The sequence below is a fragment of the Poecilia formosa genome, unplaced genomic scaffold, assembly GCF_000485575.1.
Source record: "Poecilia formosa unplaced genomic scaffold, Poecilia_formosa-5.1.2 Scaffold300, whole genome shotgun sequence".
Lineage (NCBI taxonomy): Eukaryota > Metazoa > Chordata > Actinopteri > Cyprinodontiformes > Poeciliidae > Poecilia > Poecilia formosa.
Window position 1 is genome coordinate 670564 of NW_006800239.1, and position 17069 is coordinate 687632.

The following is a 17069-nucleotide window of genomic DNA, read 5'->3' on the forward strand; positions in this document are numbered from 1 at the left end:
TCGTGTTTTGGGTGTGGGATACTCATTAATTGCCACAACTTTAGCATTGAGGGGACGGACTTGCCCTCGGCCTACCTCTCTGCCTAAATATGTTACAGTGGCCTTGCCAAATTCACACTTTGCCAGATTAAGGGTCAAGGAAGCTTGGGCCAAACTATGAAATACTCGATATAGTGTTTGCAAATGTTCCCACCAGGTTTCAGTATACACCACCAGATCGTCTAAATAAGCACTGCAGTTGGAGATGCCACACAGTACTATGTTTATCAGCCTCTGAAAAGTAGCAGGGGCATTACACATACCAAATGCCATAACCGTGTACTGCAAAAAGTTATCTGGGGTCACAAAAGCTGAAATGTTGGAAGCCCGTTCAGTCAAGGGGACTTCCCAATAACCCTTAAGAAGATCCAATTTTGTAACATATTTTGCAGCTCCAATATTATCTACACAGTCCTCAATCCTAGGGAGAGGATAGGCATCAGGTACAGTGACAGAGTTTACCTTGCGAAAGTCTGTGATAAAACGTGGTGAACCATCTGACTTGGTCTCTAACAAACAGGGTGAGCTCCAGGGACTTTGACTAGGTTTGGCTAGACCATGCTCAAGCAGGTACTCAATTTCCTGTCTCATTAGAGAACGTTTTGTGGGATTAGCACGGTAAGGATGCTGTTTGATTGGCTTTGCACTTTGAACATCTATGTCATGTTCTAGCACTGTTGTACGTGTTGGTACATCATTGAACAGGCATGTGTACTCACTGATTAGGTCCATTATCTCTTTTTGCTGTTTAGGGGATAAGTGGTCAAGCTGGCTCGCCAGAGATTTTAGCATTTCTGAGTTTGGGAGGCGAGGACTTGAACAGATGGGATAATTCACCCTTAAACCGTCAACATTGTCTGACTCATCTACTTCTAGTGAAGTTGCAACTACAATTGGGGCGCACACCCTATTAGGTTCTGGAGCAGATCGGGAGTGGTACAACTTAAGCATGTTCACATGGCAGACGCGAGTCTTGCGCCGTCGATTTGGGGTACCAATGACGTAATCATGCTCCCCTATTCTCTCCAGAACTTCATAAGGCCCATCGAACCTGGCGGATAAGGCCGAACCAGTAATAGGTAGAAGTGCAACAACCTGATTTCCTACTTGAAAAACTCTTTTGACGGATGTTTTATCATAATGATGCTTCATCCTTCTCTGGGAGTCAGCTAGATGTTCTTTTGCTAGCACATTAGCTTGGCTTAGGCGCTCACGAAAGGCTTGCACATACTTAGTCACACTTTTTTTAGAACCTTCCGCAGGAACCAAGAAAGATTCTTTTAGCGCTCTTAAAGGACCACGGGGGGTATGACCAAATACTAATTCAGCTGGACTGAAACCAAGGGATTCTTGACCAGCCTCCCTAGCAGCAAACAATACAAATGGAACCCCCTCATCCCAGCTTTTCCCAGTTTCCAGACAGTACTTACGCAGCATTGACTTTAAGGTCTGATGCCATCGTTCCAAAGCACCTTGGGACTCTGGGTGGTAAGCAGATGAAACAATGTGCTTAATGTTCAAGGTTTTAGCTACCTGCTTGAACAACTTTGACTGAAAATTCGTTCCCTGATCTGTTTGTAGTGTTTTTGGTAAACCAAACACAGAAAAGAACTTGGTCAAAGCTTTAACCACAGACTTCGCTGTAATTTTATTCAAAGGGATGGCTTCAGGGAATCGAGTGGCAGTACACATAATTGTGAGCAAGTATTGATTTCCACATGTTGTCCTGGGCAAAGGTCCGACACAGTCTACTATGACATGGTCAAATGGTTGGTCCATCACCGGAATAGGGCACAGTGGAGCAGGGGGTATTACCTGGTTAGGTTTACCAGCAATTTGGCACACATGACAACTGCGACAAAACTTTGAAACATCTTGTTTCATACCAGGCCAGAAAAAGTGCTTTAACAGAAGCTGGTATGTCTTGGTAACACCCAAGTGACCGGACCACTGGCTTTCATGAGCCAGAGACAGGACCTTCTGTCTATATGCAGCTGGTATAACAATCTGTTTAACCTTACCCCAGTCTGAGCTGCCCACATCTGATGAAGACCATTGACGCATTAACACACCCTGTTCCACAGTGAAAGCTTGCTTCTCTTTATTGGCTTGTTCAGCACTTACCACCTGCTTGAAACATCTTTGTAATGTCTCATCAGCTTGTTGAGCAGATGACAAATGTTGTCTGGTCAGGGGGAGGGATGCTTCCTCCCAGAGTGGACCAGGCTCCTCCAGCTCCCCCAAATCTGGAAGTAACGAAATGCTGTTACTTTTGGGTTGTACATCACCTTCGCTAGAAAATGGAGACATCAAAACAGAATCAGAAATTGAAATATCCGAGTCTTTGCGTGCCTGTGCACGGGTGACCACACAGGCTGGATACAGCTCAGAGTCTAGTGAGTCTGGGGTTGTCTGGTTTAAAGGATTATCTAAAACCTCCAGACTTGGAAGTACTAAACCTCCAGCAATGTCGTTCCCCATTAGCATAGCCACCCCATCTATGGGTAACTCTGGGCATACAGCAATAGGGAAACACCCGGTGACAAGTTTTGATTTTATATAAACTCTGTGGACTGGTCGTGGAGCATAGCCCAACTCTATCCCCCTCAGAACAGAATTGTATCCACACGCACTTTCAGACGAGAAAGGCAAAACATTTGAGAGAATGATTGATTGGGAACATCCAGTGTCTCTCAAGATGTGAACTGGTTTTAAATCAGAGAGATCAGATGCAAGCGAGATCAAGCCATCAAAAATGAATGGTTCAAAACAAGGATCAGGTAATTTGTCACCACAACCAGTGCTCTTATTACAGGGTTCTTTTTTCACAAAACCAACACCTTTAGTTTGTTCAGAATTTGGCTGTGATTTGCGTTTTAAAGCTAAACAATCAGCAACGACATGTCCAGGTTTGTGACAATAGAAACACTCACGGCTTTCCTTTGGAACTGTGGGTTTAACCAATGGACACTGTGGCACAGAGCTAACATGTGACTTTTCATTAACAATGAATGATGACTTATGGGTAAGCACATACTCATCGGCAAGAACAGCAGCAGATGCAAGAGTGGTCACCTTCTGTTCATTTAAATACAACACCACCCGATCAGGAATGCACTTTTTAAAGTCTTCCAACAATATTAGCTCACGTAAGGTGTCATAGTTGTTGACCTTCGATGCGGCACACCACTTATCAAAGAGAATGCCCTTCTCTCTGGCAAACTCAACATGCGTTTGTCCTGCAGTTTTCTTTTGCTGTCGAAACTTCTGTCTATAAGCTTCTGGGACCAATTCATAAGCTTGTAAGACAGCAGCCTTAACCAGATCATAATCCAAGCTATCCTTTAACGGAAGCGCTGCCAACACCTCTTGAGCTTTACCAGAAAACTTACATTGTAACAAAAGAGGCCAGGTTTCCCTAGGCCATTGCAAAGCACCAGCAATGCGTTCAAATGCTGCAAAGTATGAATCAACCTCAGATTCTCTGAAAACAGGTACTAAAGAAATACACTTACTGATGTCGAATGGCATAACAGACATGGAGGTGGAACTTGGTGTGACAGAGGAAGAAGGCGCTTGAGTCCGGGCCTCCAGCTCAAGTTTGCGCAGCTGTATAGCTTTCTCTGCCTCTATTTCCAGCCTCCTGATCTCAAGCTCCAGCTGAGCTTTTCTGTCCTGGGCCTTTTCCTCAGCCTCCATCTGCAGACGTGCCAACCGCACCTTCAAACGAGCTCCATCTCGTCCTTCTGAGCTCACAGAAGACAGTGGGTCATAGCGAGGGAGTGTACGAGGTGTCTTTCCCCGTTCACTCACTCCTATCTCCACACTAGAACCATCCTTGAGGTCCTCCACAGACGAGGCCTTATGGCTTGGCACTGCAGCAGCCTCAGGCAGATCAGGCTCTTTGATCACACCAGTCTCCATCAACCTGCCCACTACCAGAGCTTTTAGGTCACGTTTAAGGACCTGTTTTGGGACCTGCAGCTTAAAGTGCTCCACAATTTGCAGCAATTCACACTTGCGGCAGCTATGTATAAGCTCAAGAGAAGGGTTAGCTAAAAAGTGCTCCAGATTAAATGATACAGACATGATTGCTGGATACAGACAACCCAAAATGTTCCTCTTAATTCCAGACACTCCAGACACAGGGATCCTCCTTAACGAGTTATCCCGGACAAGCCCCCAATTATGTTACGCCCCCAAGGTCTAGGGGTCCAGGGGCAGTAACATAAAATGTGTCCGGAGCGACAGTGTAAAGTAAAAATGATTTATTACAAAATAAAGTTTCACAAAACAATACAATTTAACCCAATTAATGCAAAAAGAAAGAGGGATTAACAAACTCAATAATGTCAGGAGCAAATTAAAGTTACAAAAAAAAAAATCCAAACAAGTCAGTTTAAAGTAACTCAAAACAAACCACAAAAAAAAACACATACAAAGGAGAGGCTGCGGGAAGCACGCAGCCTCCCAAACACAGGCTTCTAACTCATATTTAACTGGAGCAAAGTCAAAGTAACTAAACTGAACAAACAGGAACAAACAAAGACCAAGCTAGCTTAAAGTAGTTGCAACCACCAAAAAAAAAAAGAGAGGAGGCAGCTTCACAGAACCTCTTCAAATTAGCTGCCCCACTAGAGGAATGAATTCAGGAGCCTTTTATGGTGCAGGTGAGCCTCATCAACGTCTGATTGGCTTGACCATCCTCTGCTGGTCCAATGGTGCAGCTGCTCTTCTACAGCCTCCAGGCAGCCAATCAGGAAGGTGTGCTCTCACAGTTGAACCTGCATAATAAAAGGGAGCCTGCACAGCCTCAAGAGGCCAGGGGCCGTAACAATCATGGAAACACGAGTTAAACAGAGCGCTTGAGGCATGCATCCTGCACAACCACACTCAAAACTGACTATAATCTTGATTTGAGTGTTGCAGATGGTTCATAAACCACTACTCTGAGTTTTGAGCATCTCACATAGCTCTGTTCAATCCATAATCTAAAAATATAGATTGCAGCTCAGCTACAAACCTACCAACAAATAGTTGTCCACATAAATTAAAGGGCTGGGTAAGAAGGGAATCAGAGAAACAGCCAAAAAGCTCAGGGTAACTCTGAAGGAGCTGCAGAGAGCCACAGCTCAAGTGGAAGAATCTGTGGCCCAGGAAATGTATTAAATGTATACTTGAAGCATGTTGAAATATACCTCTGCACATAAAATGCCTGCATTGAACCATAAGTTAATTTTCTCTCAAACATACTATTTTGTATAAAATATGTTTAGTTTTGAAAAATAATAAATATATATATATATATATATATATATATATATTTGATGTGTTACTATTATGTAGAAAGATAATAAAGAGTAATTTGAAAAGTATAATTGGATAATTGATGAGTTGGTTTTTTTTCCACAGGGGACATGTTTTATCAAGAACTTGAATAGCAGTAGTTTCAAGTTATTGACTCCAGCAGAACCTTGAGCTTTTGATTAGTATTAAACATTTAACCTTGAAGTTGAAATTTGAAGCAAACTTATTTATTATTATATACCTCATTTAAAATAGCAGTGTATTAAAAAGAGCTTTACTTGATATTGATTAAAAAAAACAATGGTACAATGTATTTATTGTTCAAATTTCAGACACATTCTAATTCTGTAGACATCAAAATACAAGTACAATTAATCTTAACTAGTTTTATTTCATGAATTACATTAAGTCATTTATATATGAATAAACATTTGGCTATTTTTGGTAATAGAGTGAAGTCTTACACAACAATATTTCAGTTGCTCCATTACATTCCTTTGTGGTCTTATGGAATATTACATTCTTCATCTCTCTGTTTGATCACATCAGGCTTTTCCAGACACAACCTGTTTCTATTTGAAATGTTCTAACAGCTTTGTTGCCCTCTCTTCTGGGTTACAACGGACAATGTCACTGGAAAATTTCTAGACCCTCCTGGAAATTCCTCTAACCTCTGTGACGTTGAGAACGAGAAGCCATGCCTAAATGACAACAGTACCACAGAAGGAGAAAAGGAAAAAGCAGGAAGGCCAGCTAACATGGAACAAGAGAAACAGACTAGCACTGATAAAGAAGTGGACGGATTTGTAGGTGAGTATGTGGATTTCTTCTTGCTCCCCTTCCAGTCTTGTAGTTAGAACTGATGTTCTTTTTCAATCTTCAAAATTATTAGCTCCCCTATGAAAATGTTTTTTAAAAATACCTCAAGGTGCTGTTACACAGATTAATGATGTTTCAATACAGCTTCTCCAAACATCTTAGTTTAATTTTGGATGTTTACACTAATTTGCCTTGCACACAAAAACCAAATTATTTCACCTGGCATGGAGGTTTTGCTTACTTGCAGCAAGGATAACGGGGCTACACAGAAGTCTGGCATTGAGTTATAACTTATAACTTCCTCAAGCAAATGTCTCAGGGTTATGTCAATATACTTTGAATATGGAATAATCTATAAAATAAATAAACACATGCTTTGTCCTCTCACTCTGCTTCAGTGGTTGAGCCAGTGGGTGATGAAGAGACTGGGGCAGGACATGAAAACACAAAAGAATCACAAAGTCCTGGACAATCGGCACTGACACCGTCATCAGTAAGATACACTCATGTTCTTTCCTCGTTGATGACGTCCAAGTATCATGGGGTTTTTCAGCAAGACGCTTTAGGAACTGGGTTTTGTTCTCAAATCAGCTGATATAAAAATTAATTATTTCTAATTATCTCGACCTTGATTTAAGCACACCTATGTGTGCTGTGTCATTAATGGTGAAGCTCAGATTTGATGATGTCACAGTGAAGACTGACAGTAATTTGTTGTAATTTAAACCTAAAACTGGATTCTTTTTAACAAAAATTGTATTACTTCACACAATTTTAATATTCCTAGTATAACAACACTCTTTTTTTCTGTACATAATTTGTTTTTATATTTGTGATGATTGATTTAAAACACATATATAGGCTGACACTGTATATGTCATGTCAACAAGGAGAATGGATTAATTATTTTCAGAGTGATCAGTCTGTAGAGCACGGTGCTGAATGCATCGCTGTGGTACAGAAGGAAGCCTATAAAAAGTATTCACCCCTTTGTATGTTTTATGCTTTAGTGGATATCTACAAATCAATCATGGTCAGAAAAATTAGGCTTTGTGACAAAATGCATAAAAAAATAATTTAATTTCAAAGTGAAAATTGATTTCTAAGTATAAACAGTTAAATGACCTCAATATCTGGCAATGGCCTGATATACAAAGATGTGGTATGTTTCTTTTTTTTATGATAAATTTAACTCTACTTCAGGTAATGTTCAGTGGACTATATATTTATTTTTATGCCCATCCTCTGACTTATACTTTTCAATCATCTTCTCTCTCATTTACTTGGAGTGTCCTCTTGTTTTTATGCTGTAATGGTAACCAGGAATACTGAATGTACATTACAGCCACAGGTGTCTAAACGTTTTCTACCTGTACTCAGGTGATCTCTATTCCGCTCATTGTGAGACTAACGACAATTGGCTGGGACTCTGTTGAATTAGGTCAGTAACTTTAAGGAAATGGAACATCCATCCAATCAATCACTTATTTTATGTTAAATATTTTTGTTAGTGTTTTATAGATTTTAATTTTCACATGAATATTAAAGATTTTTTTGTAAATTGTTTTGTCAAAAACAATTTTTTTTTAAATCATGACGATATTTAAAAGTAAAATATTCAAGGGCTTTGTGTAGACACTGCAAGAGCCACTTAAACTCAGTAAACTAATGAAATAAAATGAAAATGTTTAACCCCACAATAACATCCAAACTGTCAGGATTCTAGTCACTGCCACTCAGTTTGTGTGAAACTGATGTGAGAATACAACAATGCTGAATGTTTATAGTTTTAGAGTACTTGCCATTGAATGAAATCAAGCTGACAGGTTGTAAAGTTGCATTTGTTTGTGTTTATGTGCATTTTTTTTCTGTGTGCAGGTTCAATCACAAAATGAATCACAACCGGCAAGTTCTTTATGGGGTTTGTACATTCACTTTTACTAAAACAGTGTTTCGTCTTAAGCTTACAAATAGACTGAATCACTGATTCAGATGAAAATTCAAAATCATTCTCTCTGCAGATAATTGACCTCTTGCAAAATAATATTTTAACAATCTCTACATCTAACCTGATTAGCTCTACACACTGGTAATAAGTCTAGATATCCAAGTTAAAATACCAGGTCTTTTATGAAGAAAATGACTCCACGATAAATCAATTCTAGTATATTCTACTTGTAAAGGAAATAATAACGTTGAAATAAACATACAATTCACTGAAAAGCTGCAATAGCCAGCATGCATGAATGTAAACACAATTGAACTACTTGGAACATTTTCTTTAATGTTTTAGTATGCCTAAAACCTCTCACTAATTACAATGAATCTAATGAACCAGAAAAAATGTTCAGTTTAAGATTTTCTAGACATTTGTTGTTGTTGTTTTTTTGCCTTGAATCACAATTTGTATAGGTTAAAAGATCAACAGCCTCTGATTGTGGAAAGTGTAGAAGACTTTTCCTTTCTGTTAGTTTTACATTAAGCTTCCTGTTATCCAAAGTTGCAGTCATCATGGTGTCTCCAGACGTGTCACAAATAAGTTCAACTCAAATGCAGCTACATAACTTTTGGATTTTTTTTTTTTAGTTTCAGAAGTTGAAAGTTTTCAAAACCATCTGTACAGTGAAGTAAAAGTTCTGGTTAAAGGTGCCAACATACTTCATCCGAAGCCGAACCGCACAGTCACATGGTTTTATGTTTGTACCTGCACACACCTTCCATGCAATGGTGCAGACCACCTGGGGGACAACCCTCCTGCTTGAGCATACATCACACCACAACACACACCTAAATTTCCAAGTATGTTTTATACAAATTTCAGTGGTTTTCTGACTTAAATTTACTTTTTTTTGTCTTTCTATCTACAACGGTCCAAATATGCTGTTGTATCTGATGCCTATGTGAAGACTCACAGCAACAATACTGAAGGAAGAAGACAGAGGACCTTTAAGGCCAGATTAGTTGAGCTGCAATGATCTAAACTGGGGATGAATAGGCCATGAAAGAAGACCGAATAGTGAAGTTGAACACATTTTGTTTCATTATCGTTTTTGGGCATGCACACTCATGCAACCAGAATAACACTCAAATTATTTTCATCGCCTAATTTCTAGCATCACAAAAACCTTTGGCAGCAAAATTAATAGACGTGTGCTGTTGAAAGGGGAGTGCATAACTCACATCAAAGATTTGATTTTCGTTTCAGTATTTCAGTGAGGTCTTGTTGCTGCTACTATTTGTTATGAAGCTCTTTCCACTTTGAAATGAGAGGCCAGAAACTGTGAAGTACATCCAGAATCTTTCATTTTTCTGGGTGTCAGAACAATTTGAGAAACATCAGAAGTGTTTGATTAAAGTATAGAATGAACTTAATGGGTCTGAACTAAATTTGGGCAGATTTGCATTTTGTATAGCTGCATATAAGTTGGACTTTTTTGTGACATTAATGGAGATTATACTTAAGTCAATTCATTATCTGCTTTTGTTTGTAAATATGGAATATGTAACAGTTATGAATCTTTACCTTTCCTAATTTTTCTCAAATTGACAGATATATTTAAAGGTGAATGGTGGCCCAAAGTAAAGATCTTCCCATTCATCACTGGTGAGACATTTGGTGCCTATGAGGCAATAATGGAAAAAGTGAAGAATAACGAAAACTACTGGCTAAACTACTGGCTAAGCTACCTGTCAAACTACTTGCCAATCCCCTCTCTGGCCCCTACACTTGAGGAAAAACAAAGTCCAGAGGAATCTTCAGTCGTCATTGTTTTTTGTCCAATTACCTCACGCGTTGGATCAGATGTGGAATCAGCAATGACAAATCCAAAAGGTAATGGAAACCCTTGTTTCTGTTGTGTCACTACAGGAATTATGGTCATCCTAAAAACTATTTAACAGATCAAATATTTAAAATATGTTACAAGCCAATATGTCCAGCTCCGTTATTTCTCCAGTGTTCTTTTATTCTTCTCAAAGCCGTTTCCTGATTCATGAAAATGTTGTGGATTTTAACAGAAACATTGGTTTATTAAGAGTTTGCACTTGAAAACAGGAAGCAGGTGTTCCCCCCTCATAACTTATCAACTAAGGGAATTTTAGTAGGTTAGTTATTAAGAATATATAAACTCTACCATAATAATCAGAAATACAATTATGCATAAAAATATCAGTCTTGAATCAATAACCAGTGAGACCGATAGCACAGGCATCATGCAGGTGCCAAATGTGGGTCAGCAATTTACAATTTAACACCAATGAAAACCAAACTTTAGAAACAGTGGTTATGCAATGATTATTGCTCAGTGTTTTAAGGTATACAGCAAATGTTGTTGGTTTGGAAATAAAAATGCTGATAATATATCTTTGAAAAGCTAAATATTCCCTTTTCTTCACTTTCTGTAGACTGATGAAGTTTGCTGCATGTTTTGATTTGGAATAAGTTGGAATAGTTACATTTGGGTATAAAAACTTTTGCTATTATAAAGATATTCAGATTTATTCACTACTTTTAAACACACTGCTATAATTTTGAACAAAAATGTGAATATACTGTTGCTGTCTCCTTATAATAATTTGTAACTTCAGAACTTTACCAGTTAATGGATCAGTTTTCAGATGTTTTCTATACTATCTGTCATTAGGTAAAACTAATGATAGACTATGATTAATGATTGACCTTATGTGTAAAACAATTTAACAACAACAAAAAAACCTTCAATAAATCCATTCTTTTCCATGTGTTTCAGTCTCATCGCTGGATAAACCAGTGATTCTGGTTCTGATGCATCACACCAGAGATCCCGACTATTCAACAGCAGGAACAAAATGGTCAGAAGTGTATAAAAATGTTAAGCTGGATGTTCATGTTCTCTTCCATGAAACATTACCAGGATTACTGAATTGTCAACAAAACGATCAGGCAATCGAAGCCATCGAGAAAAATCTATATTACTACATTTTTTGGCCTTTTGTTTCCTCTTATCTCAACAAGAGCAGTCATACCCCATCCCAGAATGTTGACTGCCAAAAAGAGACAAATGTGTGATTCTGCCCCAAACAGTTCATTTTTCCAGTTGCTTTGAGTTGTTTTGCAGTCTCATGTCACTCTGCCTGTTAACATATAATTATAATAAAGCAAAGACATCATTTGTTTGGTGCTTGCAACAAATGATGTGATAATGTTTAGTTTTTTTTTCTTGAATGTAAAAAAAACAAGTTAATAATAGCATTAACCAGTTTTTATACCATATTTAAAGCTTTGAACCGCTTGTGCAAAAGTTCTTGTATCTTCAATAAGTAACATTTTAGTATCGGTGAGAAATACCTAGGAAAGGCCAACTGAACCTCTGCTTAATTTATGTTTCCACTTTATTAGTGTCTGTTATTAGTGCCAAGAAGCTTAGTTTTTAAAAAAGAGTTAATTATGAGACAAATTAGAATGTATCACAAACTCTAACTCCACCTGTAAAGTTTCAAAAAGTAAAATAACAACAATGAAGTTGTTGTAATCTGTTCAACAGCTTTGGAATAAAAAAAATCATTGAGAACACCACACCTTTTTTTCCACTGTAAGAGGAACTAAAATCATTTCAATTACTCTTAATGTACTTTATGGTACATCCAAACACCATAAATTGTGTAAATATTTTATTGGTCCAAGAGAATTGTTGTACATCCATTCCATGCAAACTGTCTTGTAGGGAGAGCCATATGGATAGTAATTTCACCCTAAAATAAATAAATAGATGGGGAAATAAATAAATGAGTACTTTGCATCTTTATTCCTATTATTTATTTATTTATTTATTTATTTAAACATTTATTTTTTTTATTCCCGCATTTATTTCTGCCTGTCATTTTTTTTCATTTTCTTATTTTCCTTATTAATTTATCCTTTTCCATTTTTATTGATCTATTTTCTTTTTCTATTCCCATTTATCTATTTACATTTATACCTTTTTGATTTCCCATGAAGCTGCTAACTGAACATGTTTCAGTTAAAGATTATTCACTTGCTAAAAGAAAACCCAACACAGAACACACTTTACAGCAAAAATATATATTTCCCAGCTAAAGATTATCACAGTGAACATTATTGATAAAAAAAAATTCTAAGCAATGTCTATAAGGTTTACAAAACTCTTGGATGGTTTACATTTAAACCTTTAATAAGGTGCATGCCATTCTTGTTTCCACCAAGAATGGCATGGATTTAAAAGGACTGAAACTGAAATCGGGTTACTAAATGCTGTATCCAGGTAAGTCAAAGAACACATACCATTAACTCAATGATTAACACTTTACAGCTACCTCATGTGGGCATCAGTCAATAATGTTGAGCACTGATTTGTAGCCATGGTTTAGACCTATCATTATCTTTAAAGCAAACCTTCCCTTCAAAAAGCATAAGATAAAGACTGGCAAAGGGGCATTTCACCCTCAAAAAAGGTAAACTCACAAAAGGATAAAGTGATCAACAGACAAGCCAGAAACAAAATCTAAAATTAATTGTTTATTCCACTTTAAGTTTTCTTAAATGTATCTGTCATTATCTGACATTATTTAGCTAAACAGACTTACAATAATCAGAGACCAGATTTTATCACACAGACGCTTCCATCTCGGTACGGACAGAAATCTGAGGTATGTACCTAATAAACTGGCCAGTCAATCTGCATATAATGAAGAATTAAAGCCACAGAGTCAGCATATAAAATCATTTGTAAGAGGAAAAATGTTTTTATAGGACTCCACCGAATCGACCACTTGATCGATCAGATCATATGAAGACTCAATTTCCCAGAGTTCTCTGCGGCTCAGCGCTCCAGGCTGGACCTGTGGGAGCTGGCAGTGTTGTGTTCAGCATCCTGATGGAGAGACGCTGACCGGAGCTCCGAGTCTCACCGGAGAGCTTCATCCGTCTGATCCCACTGTGTCCGAACCGAACCCCGGTTCCCAGCGGGTCCGGCGTTGGCCTGTCTACTTCTCTCTTACTGTCTTTGTTGTTGCGGACTGTGCGGGGATGGAGGTTGCGGAGTGCGGGGTTTGCGGGGTGAAGGTGATGTGCCGCTTCAGGCCGCTGAGCGACTCGGAGCGGAGCCGCGGAGACAAATTCATCCCCAAATTCAACGGAGAGGACACGGTGGTGCTGGCGGTGAGTCCTGACCCGACCGAACCGAATCGAGCAGAACAGAGCCGAACCCGTTTACCGCACAGACACGCCCTCCTGCTGTGTCTGCGCGTGCACGTGTCCGCGCTGCAACAATAGAAACAGAAAAAAATTTAACAACGTTAAACAGATGCTGCTGATAGTTTAGTTCGTTTAATATGAGGTTGTACCCATGATTGAAACCAAATCTTAACTAATAATTAGATTTTTCCCCCACTTTGAGTTAGAAGCGGCTGAATTGAGCTTTATGCTAATTCATTCATTTCCTTTTACTAATAATCACAACATTCAGTTAAAGTTCTGATTAACCGGTTTGATGCTCTCACATGTCTGAATACATGAAAGACTAAAACAACCTATTGGAGTATATCCCTTCAGAGACAGCTGAAAAAAATAAATCTTATTTTTATGTTAAATAAACTACAGTCATTTTCAATCTGCTGCTTTCAGCTGAAACATCCAGAACTAATTTGACCTGAGAGTTCAGGAGTGACTTCTGTTTTAATGAATGGCTGACCCAGTTCCTCAAGGTTCATGGAAATACACAAACAGAAAATAATGAGGCAGACATAAAACAGTTTTAATGACAAGACTCCACAGGAGAGCAGTTTGTGTATTATTGAGTCTCTCTCCACAGCTGAATTTTTTATTCAGCTTGTTTAGAAAGTTTTACAGAAAATAAACAGTTTCTAATTATGTCCTTCCATCCAAAGTCTGTGGAGGGAGCAGCTAAGATCTGCTGTTTCAACAGAAGGAAACTTTTTCTCCTCCACTGATCTGGCTTAGGAATGAACTTTCTAACAACTGCATGGAGCTAAAATAACCAACGGCGAATATTCATGAATCTCATCATGGATTGAGCTTTTGGCATAGCCAGTTAGAGTGAATACTTGATATACAAATAAGTCAGTTTCCTCCAAAAACATATTGATTTCTGGTTTCATTCAGACAAAAAGGGGGGATGGAGCCTCTGAAAGACCTCATGGGAAATGACCTGTTACCATGACAGCAGGTGGGGGCTGACAGAGGTCATGTGACCAGCAGCAACAGATCAAGAAAAAAAAAATATTACTAAGAGATTCAGATCCATGGAGTGAAAATAACTGAACAGACGCTGAACTCACTGTGAGGCTGGCTGTGTGTGTGCACACATGTATGTGCGTGTGTGTGTATGTGAGAGAGCATGTGTGAGAAAAAGAGTGTGTGTGTGTATTTATCTGTGTGTGTCTGGCATCGTTCAGCAGCAATCATTTTTCTTCCGTCTCATTGGTCCAGTCATCTCAGCCGTCTCCCTGGGGATGCAGAGATGCAGTCACCATGACGACAGGCATCTTATTGAAACAGACAGACCTGCAGCAAGAAACCGACTCAGGATCACTAAATGTAATGGATGGATTGATGCTTTGGGGCATTGAGACCCGTCTTTATTGACAATTTGTGTCGCAATCAAATAATAAGTTAGAAATCATCGCTTTGTCTTTTATTTTCAGGTATTTGCATCTGAATTTACTAGAACAGAAAACTGAAATTATTAAAATCTACCAACAGAAAGATGCTGGTTTTAAATTTAAAAAAACAAATCCAAGTTAACTGATTTAGAGTAGCTTACTGATCAGTTTATAGAAGGAAAGAAGATTTTAAACAATTTGGTTCTCTCTGCTGACTAAAACCACACTTAGCTTTATTTTACAAAAGAGTAGAAAAGGGAATCATAAACTCCACACTATTAAGTTGAAATTGATCAACTATACTTCCTTTTATAGATGTTTTTCTATTTTACTCTTTCTTTTGCTCATTTGTGTCCTTATCTGAGTTGTCCAACATAAAACTGTCTATTTTAAAGTAGATATAATGTTTTAAATTTAGTTTTCTCCCTGTCAGAGCTCAGAGGAGATCATTAAAGTCTGTCTCCTACATTTCCACACATCAGTCTGGGCCTTTAACATGAACTTTAGATGTCCTGTTAAAGAACATATCACTGAACTTCAGCTGTGGGTAGTTTTATCAGATGATCAGAGGTTATCTGAGTTTGTGAGGTTTAACCTGGATAGTCACGCCTGCAGTTCTCCGTCGTGATAAGCTGCTTCTGTTTCTGTTGTTTTTGTGGTTCCATCTTCATTTGCATTTTCTCTGCCTTAAATGGTTTATCCTTGTTAAAGAGAAATGTTCTTACTCTGCATCACTACATCATGTGAAATTGATCTGCTTGATCTAAAGAGAGGAAGAAGAGGCTCACTGCTGGTTCTCTTCCATTATCTTAACTTACTTTCCTCTTATTTAATGTGATGCTTTTTGGCGTCAGCGTTCTTCTTCTGTGCCTGTCGGTCGCTTTGGAGTGGGAAACCGTTCGCACAGAAGTCTGACCGCAGTGGCATTTAATTAGAAATATGAACCACCCAGCAAAAAAAAATGGATTTCAGCAAAAAAAATTGGAATTGATCATCAAAACCTGCTGTGTCACCGTAGCCATAGTTACTTGATTGTGTTATAAATGGCATTATGTGCCTAAGAAGTGTGTGTACATCCTCTTTAAAAACAGGATCTAGTGAATCACTGCTCTGCGGTCCTGTTGTGTCTTGGCCTTACATTCAGCAGCCAGATGGTCAAACCGTCTGTCTTTTATGGCTTCACTCTGCCCTGTGTTGTAAAGTCAGCTGACCCTTCAAATTTTAACAGTGTTCATGCTGCCATTTCCCTGTTTGGAGGCTCAGAGGAGAAACAACTGCAGGGTGACTTCACCTCCCCACGGAAATGTTGGCCATTTCAGAAAATACACAAAAACAAACAGATGTCTCGAATGACCATGCGAGTATCCCACATAGCTGTTCCATAATTAGATAAATAATTATTATCACCATCATATAATTCAAAGTAAACTGTGTGTATCAATTTGGTGTAACGTGGTGCCCATGAAGTAGTTCTAGGCTGCAAAGTGTTTGGTGATTCTTGCTTTATACCAATCAGTCTCTGTCATTTGTTTTTTGAGGTCTGGTAAGTAGATCATCACTTGTTTGTTACAAAGAAGCTGTGATTCTCCTTTAAAGAAAGTCTATAAAATCAATCTGTATGTGTAAGTGTGTTATCGTGTTAGCTCAAGGATAGAACTGACCGTTGACTTTTCAGTGGCAATATAAGAAACATAAGCAGCTCTGTGCGTTTTTGTATACACTTTCAAATGTATTTGAACTTTTGGGCATAATTATTGTTAAGGTTCCTCTTTATTGTTACCCAAAGTTAGACTAATCTATATGTGGAAAATTTAAAGGTCTGCTAAAAATAGAAAGATGTTGAGCTAACATAGCAATTAAATCTAAAATAATAACTGATTTATTTAAGTGAGATTTTAGCAGCTAGAACTGCACATTTCTGGACTGAGATGTCTGATGTTGTTCCTGGGATCTGTTTGAGCCACTGCTCCAGTTTGGGGGTGACTGCCCCGAGGGCCCCGATGACCACAGGTTTTCACCTTCCAGGCCTTCTCCAGCTCCTCTCTTAGGCCCTGGTATTTCTCCAGTTTCTCATGCTCCTTTTTCCTGATGTTGTGGTCACTTGGTATTGCTACATCCACCACAACGGCTTTCCTCTGTTCTTTGTCCACCACCACACTGTCCGGTTGGTTCGCCATTACCATCTTGTCTGTCTGGATCTGGAAGTCCCACAGGATCTTAGCTCAGTCATTCTCCCCCTCCTTTGGGAGTGTTCCCCCCTTCGATCTCGGGGCTTCCAGTCCATA

General features: G+C 38.6%; 2 protein-coding genes across 2 annotated transcripts in view; both read left to right on the forward strand.

Annotated features, from left to right (window-relative positions):
• Positions 1-11925, forward strand: part of LOC103152092 (uncharacterized) — a 14428-nt gene extending 2503 nt beyond the window's left edge. Inside the window, exons 2-6 of the mRNA XM_007572427.2 lie at positions 5995-6156; positions 6564-6658; positions 8044-8086; positions 9716-9997; positions 10914-11925. Coding sequence (XP_007572489.1) covers positions 5995-6156; positions 6564-6658; positions 8044-8086; positions 9716-9997; positions 10914-11212 — 881 coding nt within the window. The 3' untranslated portion in view covers positions 11213-11925. The remainder of the gene's footprint in view (positions 1-5994; positions 6157-6563; positions 6659-8043; positions 8087-9715; positions 9998-10913) is intronic.
• An 873-nt stretch (positions 11926-12798) lies between these two features.
• kif5c (kinesin family member 5C) overlaps positions 12799-17069 on the forward strand; it is a 25351-nt gene continuing 21080 nt past the window's right edge. The window contains exon 1 of the mRNA XM_007572428.2: positions 12799-13321. Within this exon, the coding sequence (XP_007572490.1) occupies positions 13190-13321 (132 nt within the window). The 5' untranslated portion in view covers positions 12799-13189. The remainder of the gene's footprint in view (positions 13322-17069) is intronic.